This window comes from Calonectris borealis, chromosome 18 (genome assembly GCF_964195595.1).
Source record: "Calonectris borealis chromosome 18, bCalBor7.hap1.2, whole genome shotgun sequence".
NCBI classification, from domain to species: domain Eukaryota; kingdom Metazoa; phylum Chordata; class Aves; order Procellariiformes; family Procellariidae; genus Calonectris; species Calonectris borealis.
The window spans coordinates 15,435,961-15,448,444 of record NC_134329.1 but is presented as its reverse complement, the minus strand read 5'-3'; the positions used below and the strand labels follow the sequence as shown (position 1 = coordinate 15,448,444).

At 39.9% G+C, this 12,484-nt stretch overlaps 1 protein-coding gene across 1 annotated transcript in view; it reads left to right on the top strand.

Annotated features, from left to right (window-relative positions):
* Window positions 1–12,484, top strand: part of ADGRD1 (adhesion G protein-coupled receptor D1) — a 160,289-nt gene that overhangs the window by 78,892 nt on the left and 68,913 nt on the right. Inside the window, exons 16-17 of the mRNA XM_075168135.1 lie at window positions 7,658–7,731; window positions 9,669–9,792. Coding sequence (XP_075024236.1) covers window positions 7,658–7,731; window positions 9,669–9,792 — 198 coding nt within the window. The remainder of the gene's footprint in view (window positions 1–7,657; window positions 7,732–9,668; window positions 9,793–12,484) is intronic.

The window sequence follows — 12,484 nt, the reverse complement described above, 5'->3', positions numbered from 1 at the left end:
CGTAAGCTTCTAGCAGCATATGTGATTAGAATTTTGCAAGGCTGGTGGATGGTTTGCACAGACAACTTTATAAGTATTTGACTTTATTTGCATTAAAAATAGTGTTTTCAAGGAGCCTACGAGTGCAGAAGCAGCATAAAGCAACACAGTCTTGGACCAGAGGAATGAACACGACAACCAGTTGCGTTAATAGCCAGCCTTGGCAAGTAGTATCTCACAAAATTACTTCCTGGAAGAAGCAGGCCAAACGCCCAAGTTTGGGGTAGTTTTGTATTTTTAGCTTTGCTTCATCCATGCTCAAAGATTGCTTTCATCCTGGCCCATCTAACTCAGATGTGTTAAAACAGGTAGAGCATAAAAGACATAAATGAGACCTTGGTTAGGGGAGAATGGCCCCATGGGATTGGGTGTTTACGGCCTCTCCGCAATCTCCGCTTCAGGTAGGTCTACCAATGAAAACAACGATAGATTTCCTTTTGTTTATTTATTTGCTACTCCCGACGAACTCTTCTTAAGTTTGTCTGACAACCCTGACGATGAAGCTGGGTTTCTTCTGTCCGGTGTGAAGTTCTGGTAGCTCTGAGTGTGTGCCGGATGGGAGGGGAGATGGGAAGAGCAGAAAAGCTGCTCTGCAGGGCTTTGCATTACATTAAAACAAAATAAGGTCTTTTAAGCAATGAGTAACTGCTTCAACATGGGCACCTTGAGTGAAATAACTTGCATTTTAAATTACCTGGTTTAAATTAGATCTCTTTGGAGCCAGTCTGCCTTCATTAATTTTGGAGGGGTAATATCTAGTTGGAGGTTATGCCCTTAGTCAGTTGGAGGCAATGCCAAGTGTCCCGACAAGTTTGATGACACTGGCTCTGCATAAACAATTCTATCAATAACAGGCAGGAAAGAAACTAGCTCGCGCTTGCTCTCTCATTTGAATTGACTTGCTAAAACTCAAAGTGAGAAAACATGTCCCCCATGTTTCAGTATCAGTGACTTAATTTTGCACTCCTTAGTCCATCCTTAGATGTCTAAATCACGTGCAGGTTTAGAGGGCTGTGTACGTATAAATTTTTTTCTTACATACGAATATATCTGTTTAACTGTAAGGACATATCAAAACCATCTGACTGCTATATTGCTAATTACTTAAATGAGTCTATTTCTAGAGAGAGAATGTTAATATTTTCACTTTGTTATTCTTCGGAACAGAACTGTGCTTTAAGGGACATGAGAAATCATTTTTTCACTTAAGCATTAAGGCAGCTTTTCATATAGATCATCGGTTCAGTCCTGTGCTTATTGGTGCTCACATAAGGAAATGCTGCCATGCTGAGCCCTGTTTCTCACTGACTGGCATTTAATATTTTTAAACATCAAATATTTACTGATGTAACATGGTAGCTGCCCAAACTGAATTTCAAAGGTCCTTATCCTGCAGTTTCTATTTGCGCATGCCTTCCATTGAAGTCAGCTCATGCATCTCTAATGAAAATGAACCACCTTCTCTTTGTGGCTATTTTTCAGCCTTTCTGTGCTTTCCATTTATTACCACGATTTACAACAATATTGTGAGTATTATTAATCCAGATTGCAGTCAGTGGGAGTTTGGCATGGTTTTACACTGCCGTACTGCATCCTAAATAGTTTTGGCTTCCAAGCTGAAAGAATTTGGCATGCAACTACTTGTCACTGCCCAGAGTTAACAAATACATACAAAACACTCATCATGCCATATGCACCCAGGCCAAAGAGAAAGAAAAAGGGAAGAAATATATTGTTACATATTTGAGATCTTTGAAATTGAGGAATGTATGAAAGCATGGTCCATAGAGGATACGTGGCTCAGTGAGGCTGAGCAAGGTACTTTGTGCTCAGGAGTTCCCGAGTCCAGGCCTCGCCGCTGACCCACTGATGCTGTGCTGTGTTAACTGCCTGAGGGAGCTACGTGAATGTAACTTCTGTGTTAGGGTGGGAATTTTTTAGCTGTAAAATTAAAGAAAAGCCATTTGGGAGCTGTGCATGTGTGTTTAGGGAGATTATAATTTTAACTCAAAGGTTGCAGTCAGTTTCCGTTGCCAGAATTGCAGCTTTCCTCGACCAGTTTGGAAAAAAATGACTTTTATGCTATTTAGCACCCAAAACCAGAGAGAAGAGCTATTACTTTTTAAACACTGTCATGATATTGCACCTAGAATACATTAGCAATCACTGCCCCAGCTTTTCTAGGTGCCATGAAGCCTACCTGTGCTATAAGCAGGTAACTTGAAGTGGATGAAAGAGACAAGCTGAAGAAAGATGAGCACCAAGTAACAGTTCCAGTTTCTGTAGATGATAAGCAACTGTTTTACAGATGCACAGTGCCTGACAGCCCACACTGAGATCTGCAGTGGTCAGATGTTGTCTTGGCAGCTGTTGGATGAAGCCCCTTGTTCAGTGCCGTGAGAAAGACGGGATCCTGCTAAGAGGGTGGCATTTTTATTTAAAGGGATGTGGACTTGCTAGTCTAAGAAAAATAGCAAGATCTTCTGACGCTGTACATGTTCAGAAGAAATCAAGTTTTTTTGCTATGTACAATAATTAAAAAAAAAAGTACCGGGACAATTTCCTCATCTATTCCCTCCTCCTTTTCTTTCTCTCTTTGTAAAAATGCTATCTAGTAGAGCAGCCAAGATATTTTTCAGTCTGTTGCTCATGGGTTTTTTCATTACTTTTTTTGTTCTCACACTGCTTGCCCAATACAGCAGCTGTTAAATGGAGAACTCTGAGAACTGGGGAAGGCTATTGGTGCAGCATTTGATTAACAATATTTTTGCAGAAAATTGATATGTCGACTATTTTTAACCTCAGACAAAGGAAGGATCAAACCCAATCCATATTCAATTACATAAGGCAACCTTTTCTAATTTCAGATGCCTTTATAGCCTCTGATGTGTCACTGTTTTTTTCCTTTATATTATTGTCTGCCACAGTCTTCCACCCTTTGTGATATTGTGGGTTTTTTTTTTTTTAACTGTATGATTATATCATACAGAAATACATTCAGCGAGCTTTCATGTGGACCCTGGGAGCCTACAGTATTTTGCTTGTTGCTTCGGTAATTGTGTCTTGGCATAGCTCTATTGACAACAATGGAACAACTAAAGGTCTGGCTTTTATGCCTAACACTTTATAATTCCCTATTGATAAGCTAAATTCATTTTTGTACAATTTATAACATTTTTTTCATTACATAAGTTACATCTTAGGATGAATCAGGCAAACAGACTCTAACTTAGAATAGTTGGGTGATCTAAGCCCAAGGTCTGTTGCAATGCAGTTTTCTCACAGCTTGGAAGGTAACAGCCAATATAGCCACTATAGAAATAGGTAATTATTCTTCCTTTCTCTTTCTTTCTGTCTGTCTTTTTCCAGGGAACTGAGTAGATGAATGTACCTTAAAGTTTTAATTTTCTAGGTAATTAGAAGTAGATTGTAAAAGGTGGAAAGGAAAGTTAATAAACCATGTGGTCCTGGATAGGTCATGCAAACAGTCAGGATGTCGTAGTGAGGACAGGAAATTCTTGTATTAGAAGCATCATTTTAGTCTCTAATTTAATCCATAAACCAGAATCAAAAGTGCTTTTGATTCATACTCCTGTAAGAATATTTCAGTGGGGCTGTGAACTGCACAAAAGACACAAGCATACTGACAAGAGACTTGTTTGTCTTAGTGCCTTTTCTTGCCACCTTCAAAGTAATCCATGGTATTCTTGGAGGTTGAGAAGACAAGGCTTCAAAATCTCTGAATTAGACAAAATGCTGTATTTTGTAAACAGAGACAAATGAACTCCAAACCGAACTTAATAGGGTAAATTATCATCTGCTTTGGATGAGAGGAAGTCCAACACCCAATATGTTGGGCTTGGAGCTACTGAGTTTAGATCAATGGCAGATCTGACCCACAGATTTGTCCTTCTTCACACTGGAGAGTGTTCAGTACATATTGAATTAGAAGGTGCACACCCTCCTCCCTTGGTGGCCACTAAATATTTGCTTTTTAAATTCAGGGGAGGAGAAAGAAGTTAATCTCATAAAGGTTCACCCCACCCTCTGCTTGGCTTCTCTTCCTTGGCAAGCCTTCCCAGCAGCAGCTGGCTGACTGTTTTTCTTCTGCAATTGTGTTCATGACATTTCCTGCAACTAGGTTTTCCTGAAGGTTTCCAGCAGTCCTTTCAGCCCCCTACCCCCCTTTTTTGGCCTCTTCACCCACTAACTGTGGCCTTGTGCCTAGTTCCCAGCAGTGTAAGTACCGTATCCCCATCACACATCCATGCGTATCCTCTATAAGCTCTCAACACATACAATGAGTTTCTGTGGTTTGCTTGTAAGTCTGATTTACTGAGAGTCAGTGGTTAGTGTAAGGGAAGCTGAACAGCCATGGTATAAACACAGACAGACCTTCCTCAAGATACCTGCTCCATCAGACAGACATAGAGTTTGCACTGTTTCTCAGTGACAAGAGGTTACTTTCCTCTTTTAATGTAACTCTTCTTTGAAGAAGCTGCGTGTACCCCTCTCCATGCAGAAGGACTGATATAAAGAACCTAGATTAGGGAGAACTGATGCACAGATCCTGGATTACTTGGCGTGCTGGTACTTTCCCTCTCCACATTACTGAAAGCTGCATAAACCGTCCTTTCACAGGCTTTTATAAACATTCAAGTGACTTAATCTTTTAGTGTAAAAGCCTAGTTATATATTAAGCTTTCAGTTATCAATGTCATTAAATCAATATCCTCAGTGCTACAGGATCCAAGTCACGTATAAGCTGTCACAGACAGTTTAACTTAAGAAATGAGGTATTAAGGTACAGTCAGTTCGTTTTTCATAGATTAGAGAGTACTTTGACGTAGAGCTGTTGAAGATCAGAGAGGGTTTATTCCTCATCGTGGCCAGTTTCTTATATGTTGGGGGGCTTTCTGTTCTAATGACAGTTTTGTTGCAGAGCTTCAATGAAGTCTGAGAAGATGAGTGTTTTATGCAGTTATCATAAATGGCACTGAAAAGCCTTGTGATAAACATGGGACATATTTTGTAAGAGAAGTAAATAGGCAAATTTGTATGGACCCTTCTTGTATACACATTATTTATTTGTTCTTTTTCCATGTGGGTACACATACAATTCTGGACAGCTCAGAGACTGTATAGCCTCACTTGGTGTAGTTCTTTGTCTAGTGAGTGACATCTGTGTTTAGAGTTACAGATGGAGAAAAACAATAATTTGTTTCCTGCCAGAGATACTTAATTGAGGGTAAAACATACATCTGGGATTTATTTGTGTAAAAAGATACACAACTGAAGTACTATGTCTTCTTCCAACCTGACCCTGCAGTGCCCTTTCCATTTAGTGCATTAAGAATCAAGATTTATCTAGAGTTATCTTACAAATCATAAATGACAGTTACTGTATGATCCTAGCTGTTATTACAGCAGATCTGACTCTCTCTCTCTCTTTTTTTTTTTTTTTAGCCACTGTTTGTCTGTCGTACAAGTGAAGTAATTTGTAATACAAACTGACTATGGATTCTTTCAGTTGCTTACTTCAGGAAAGCTATAGACATGATGGACATAACATTATACAGTGTAATGGGCAAACATTATGCTACATGCCCTTGCTGCTGGTAAAACAGAAAGAACTCTGCCAACAAAACTTTAAATTAACCGAAGTTGCAGAAGGCAGTTTTCCAGCCGTGGGTTATGGATCATTAGTCTTCTGCAGTTTCTGAACTAGGGCTCTTCAAGAATACTCTGAGCAGCAAGAGGTGGGATTAAGTGAAGGAAGCGGTTTTGGAAAGACACTCCATATTTCATAGATGGTTTGTGATTTGGAAGGTGTGCAGGACCCCTGCCATTGCTAAAGGTGAGGCTTATGGTGGGGCACTTTCTGAAAGGAATGGGAAGTTCAGAATTGATGGATCTTGCAGGGAACATACCCGTTTGATCCTGAAGCCTTGCACGGGGCCTTCACAGGGCAGCTGGCAATGGGGAAGGTTTTTCACAGATAAGGAAGGACTCCTCTGTATTAATTAACATCATATACTTGGTTTTACTACATCTCTCTGACCACACCTGGAAAGAAAGTGGCATGAGTAGGTTGGGGTTGTATCAGTGAGGTATTTCCTGGTGATGGGGGACGTGACTCTTGTCCATTATCACTTCCCAGTGTGGCACACTTGTGAGAGTGTGAGGTTTTACCGTTTGCTTTGCTCCCCTCGTGGAAAAAGGCTACAGGATGTCACCAGAGTCGAAGGTGAAACTGGAGACCCTTGGCAGATAAGTGGCAGTCTTTCCTCTGCACAAAGCTCTGCTTCTGTGAGTACCTGACCTGCAATCTCAGCTGTTTCTATGATGAAGGCTTAGGGAAAACAGAGCGAGTCAAGGAACTAGAAATTTTGTCCAGGGACGTTGCTCAAGCAGATAAGAAAATTCCGTTTATGTTATCCAGATATGTGAGTTAAGAAGAAGTAAATGGCCTTATCTACAGCATAGCTACTTGAAGTGTGTAGAAAATCCAGTATGAATGTGTGAATGTCCTGGGTTAGGCAGAAATGCTTTATTATCTCTAGTAAGGAGGGAACTGTGCTACCTTGTGCCTCATTGTTGGACTTGTGGGAGAGGAGAAGGAAAATTGCATCAGGGACTTCTTGTACTTGGTTGAGTTTCAGCATGATGAGGCAGTGGGGTGTTGTTTTTTTTTCTTCTTTCTCTAAAACAAGGAAAGCAATACTTGTTATCTTTTGGCTTGACAGCAGAATTGTGTTGCAATAATCCGAGGGCTTTATTTATGATTTATTTATGTTGAAGACTCTTGTAATTAAAAAATTGCCTTAAGGTAGGGTCTAACACAATGTGGACTTTGGGGATTTATGTATTAGAAAGGGTTGAACAGATCCTGGAAATCCTCTAGTTTGCATATTTTATCTATAACAAACTATTACTTCACTCCAATATAATTTGAATTATTTTGTCATGAAACTGATGTAACAGAGTGGAGAATGGTCTCAAAGCTTCCTGAATGGAGGAGATTGAGTTAGTGGCTAAATCTGTTTATGGAAGATAGAAATTATGTCATCATAATGCTAAGGTGTGTTAAAATAAAATCTTGAATTATTGCATTGCTCTTTCAGTTTGATTGTATGTTTTAAAATAATCACTATTGTGGAAAGAAAATGTCTGCGAGTTGGTCATTGTAATGCACATATTTCAGTGTTATTAAACCTAAAATGTGAGATTCTTATTACCCAATGAGAACAAAACCCAATGAAGCCAAATATATGCTGAAGAATAATGCCCCAATCCTGCAAAAATTAACATACCTATTTGTGCTTATATACAATAAATAATCCTGGTTTGCTATTTACTTAAATAGGACACAGCTTTCTCGCTCAAAGTGACGTGAGTTTAATCCCAGTGTGTAAAATTAAGATTGAATACCAGCCTTTGCTTGTTTGGAGTTTGTGTTAAAGCCACGAAGACTGACAAAATTTGCTTTCAGTTATGGTGTGTTAATCTAGAATAAGTCTATTGAAGTTGTTATAACAATGAGAATTTAAAGTAGCTGAATAGCGGAATTTAGTCCTTTTTAAACATTCCTTCAGGGTTTATATTTTCTTTCTTGCAGACTCCCAGACAGTACAGCCAAGCACTAAATAAGAGTAACAGAGTTCATCTTTACTGTGCATTTCTGGACTATAGGTATGTTATGTAATTTCAAATTCTTTAACTTGGTTTAATTGAATTACACTTAGTTTGTGATGCTATATATTACCTATATTCTTCTTGTTCTCTTTCATTCATGGAAATAGTTAAAGAAATGGAGCCACTGGTTTACGAAAAACACAGTCTCATGGTGGCTTCTTACCGTAAACAGGAGACTTGTTATTCACAGACCCTGTGTTAGGTAGGTAATTGAGAAACTGAAGAATTTTGGAATCAAAACTGCAGACTGATACAAATCGTGCTTATCTTGGTTTATGAGTATCTCCAGGGCAGATGCTTGGATGTTTTAAAATGGCAAACCTCCAGCAGAGCCATTGTTTTCACTGGATCTGTGCCTGTGTCACAACACCATGTGAGATCAGTATTGCAGAGCTGTAAATTTTGGCCAATGCATGGAATGGAGAAATATTATGCCCCTGAATGAAAATTGGAATAAAAGGGTCATCAATATCACCTTAAATTTCACTCAGAAAATAGGAACTATGGAAAAGCAGTAGCTATTTTTTTTTTTTAGCTCTGAATATATTTCATCTGTTTTTGATTTCCAAACATGTTGCTCTTACTGAATCAATTGAGAAAGAATACAAATAGTGAAATTTGAATTTCATGGGGATTAACAGTTTTTGAGCCGTAACGGTATAAGCCTAATTGATGTAGCAATGGCCTGCAATGCTGTGATCCCTCCTATCCGGCATGCACATGGGAAGGTCACTGTAATTGTTCTATTGAAGTTTTGTTTCAAGTATGTTGAACTGTCCCAGCTGTTGGCAGTTACTCATTGTTATGGTTACTCGCAAATTACGATAAATTAGAAACAGATTTTACTGAAGCAAATTAATATGGTTGGGACATTGTTCCTGTACTGTTTTCCATTGGGGCTTGGGCCCTTGAGGCTTTGCCTCAGGATAGAAACTGAAGTATGAAATCTGTCCTTCCAAATGAGTTTTATTGTGTCAAGATGGTCTTATTCCCTCGTGCATGGCAGTTAAAGAATAAGCAATTGGTTTCTGACATACTCTCTTGGAGAACTCAAGGAGGTCCCAAAGGAGAGAGGAAGGGTGAGGTAACACCTATCTTTAAAATAAGCACCAAGAAAGATACAGATCACTCAGTCTAGCTTCAGGACCCAGAATAATATCAAAAGTAATAAATGGTTAAGAAGCAGGTAGTTTGGGTGGGTGACCTACGGTGCCTGAGCCCGAGGAGCCCCCCCAGATGTGTGGCTGTGGCTTCTATGTCCCCACTCCACTGCAGGGCTGTGATAGCTCAGGGCTTTCTGGGTTTCCCTGGCTCCAGGGAGAAGCAAAGTCATGAGGATCGCTTTCCTGCGCAGCCCTGGCAGCAGGCCACGCGGCCAGCCCGGCCATATCCTCAGTGGAGCAGGAGCCGCTCTTGCTACCCCTGAGGATGCAGTGCCGAAAAACAATTGTCACGGGTGGGTCACTAGAAATCATGCTCAGTCAGTCTGAATTACTTACTTTGACAGGATGAGTGGGACAGTGGATAAGGGAGAGGCAGCAGATATGATACGCTGACTTTGTTTGACTTTTGCAAGATTATCCACTTGTCTGACATTACAGTTCTCAGAATGTAGAAATTCAGGTCTAGGTGAAATGCTATAAATGGGTTGCGCAATGTAAAGAAAAAATGTAGTTATCGTTTATTGGTCGTGAAACTGAGAAGAAATCTCTGGAGACATTCATGTAGGGGTCTGATCTGGGCCCTGTTCTGGTCAATATTTTCCTTAACTATTTTCATGATGGAACTGAGAAGACAGTAGCAGTGTTTGTGGATGCTCCAGCCTGAGATGGCTTTCAAACCTTTTTATCTCCTGTATAGTACAATGCATGTCAAATTAACCTGATAAGATGCATTTTGATAGAGATTATATTCCATTTTTGTGTTCTTTGCAGCAATGGAACTGGTGTTTGGTCTAATGAAGGTTGTGTGCGTGAGAGTGGGGACCTCAACTACTCAGTGTGTCTTTGTAACCACCTGACTAACTTCGCCATTCTGATGCAAGTGGTGCCTCTGAAGGTGAGATTAAGCAAAGGAGTAAATCTGTCTGTTAAAAATGAAGCATAAATACATCAGTTGCATCCTCACACCACATCAGTAAGTGATTGGAACTGGGCTCATTTTTGCCCAACTCAGATTTATTCCACATCTTGCTTTCTGGGATGATGTTTTAATATTTCTTGACTATATTTATTTTTTAAAACTTTTGGGAACTGAAATGGAGCATGAAATGAAACACATCTGTGGTAGGTGGGAATTCTCTTTACTCTACTTTATTCTCACCCTTTTGGCATGATTTCTTAAAGTACTAGTCAGGAAAAGCATTAGAGGGCATTGTACAGATGACCCTGGCTTTTATGATTCGTTTTCAAGACAGAGGCAGCTGAGATGTGGCTGTTCAAGGGTTTTGGTAACTAGGCTTGTGGAATATGAACAGCCAAGCTTGAACTCCACGTGAAGCAAGCTCTGCTGCCAGCTGGCCCCTACTGTTGTCTCTGCCAGCTTTCCAAGTGCCGCTCTGCTGCTGTTTCTTCACCTCGTTCCCAAGCAGGGGCTTGTGTAGAAGGAGCATGAGAAAGAAAATGATGCTTTATAGTTGAGAGTGAACCCCTTATGTATAGTTTTCTCTATGCTCAGTTCCTTTGTCCAAAGAGTTATGAAGCAAGCCTCTTTTCAGCTGGAGTATGACACTTTCCCTGTTTACCCAGGACCTTATGCTTGCTATTCATGCTCATCACAGGTTTCAGATAAAGCTTTGATGGCAAATGTGTTGCTCTCCTCACTAGACATGTTCTTCTCATCGTGATACCTTACGATGCCGTGAGATTTCCTCAGAGATGGAGCAGAGTGTCTGCTCCTTGCAGGTGAAGTGCTGGTTTGTGCTGAAGGATTCCCTCTACAAAACTCAGCACCAGGCAAGGTCAGCCCTATCCTGAATCTTAGCAGACAAACAGACAGCACTGCCATGAGCATGAGAAATATGTTTCTACTGCTTTACTTGGGTGTGCTACTGTCAGGGAGGATCCAATGAACGTAGTGATGAAGCCCTGCTCGGACAACAGTAATAAATAATGAATGTATAATAGGAATAATTTACAAACCATACATTTAAAGAAATGTATACGGATTCTCTGTCAAATTTATACTCTCTGGCACATTCTTAGCTTTCTACAGATACCATCCTAATAATATAAATTAGCAGACTGAAGAAGAGCTTCAGTAGGACAGTAGGAGTCCTACTGTCACATTTATCACTGTGTGCCGCTAACAAGTGTCGTGTCCTCTGTGGTACAGCTAGAGGGGTTTTGTCAGCTCTGTTGGCGTGGATGCATTGACTATATGGCCATGTCTCAGGCTCCCGTTAATTGGTTTGAATGATGGGTTGGCTCGTCTTTTAGACAGTAGCTTTGCCGAGACAGCTACTGCTGCGGGATGGGCTGCATGTGCTCGTGAGGGCGGCACAGAGGTTCATGCAGATAGGTACAAAAGTGAGCTTGCAGCGTAAGGGAACTCTAATCAGGGTTATACCACTGAGCAGCTCCGAAGTCTTTTCAAGGAATGAATCATCCCAGACTGCTCTTAGGAGTTACTGATTCAGTAACACTGTCAGCACAACTGCCTACATGGTAATCCTGGTTAGACGGTGTAATGCCATTGAAGTCAGGGTCACAGTTTAGAACAAGATGGTCTGCTATCCAAAGTGCTTAATTAATACCTACAGCCCCTTGTATTAGTCTAATCATTTGAAGATGGGGATATCTTGTTCAGGTCATCCAGTTTTTATCTAACATTATTATCTTTATTAGTTGTAAAGCACCTAATGATCCCAGCTGGTTTCCAAGTATTATTTTTCTAGGAACTCTTCGTACTCATAATAAAATGCAGCTTTGCCTGAAGAGCTTCCCATCTTGTGAGACTAAAGTAGAATGGAAGAAATGCGCTATTATTAACCCTGTTTTAAAAAGCAGTATACAGGGATTTAGCAAGGATTAAACAGGGTGTCCACCAATTACATGCCAGTGAAAGATTAGTTGATTTTCCACTGAGAAATGGTTCTGAAAGGTCTAACTTTGAAATAAATAGATTTGAGATTGTCGTGATTAATGGGATGCTGCAATAAGTTCTAGTATTATGCAATATTAGTAATTGGAGATCAAAGATATTTTATATCAAAGTCTTTGGAATCAAGCTTTCCTAAAGGATCTGTAAAGCCTAACTAGGAAAGGCTGGACATGAATGGACTGTCCAGTTCCTCACAGTCATTTAATGGTTCTATTTTCAATATTTTCTCCCTTCTTAAATTTTTGCATCTGTCAAAGTTTGTGTGGAATGTTTTTGCATTGCTTTTTTTTAATGATAATTTAGAAAACAAAATGAAAGTGCTGCTGAGATGTTATGTGGATGTGTGAGACACACAGACCTAGTCACTCTAATGCTTAAAAACATTCCCTATGTGACATAGTACTGTAAAAGTCTGTATAAAATAGTTTTTCTTTTATATGAAACTTAATTCCCATAATTTTCTGTTGTATTTTGACCCCTTCCACCTAAAATCCCATTTCTGAACAGAAAAAAGAACGGAATTTATAAATTTGCGGCAGGAAAAGTGAAATGCTGAAAGGTGATAGGAGTATTTCCAGTATAGAGTCCGAATGTTCCTAGTGCAAATCCATAAGAATTCAAATGCTTGCTGCAGCTTTCAACGGAAGAT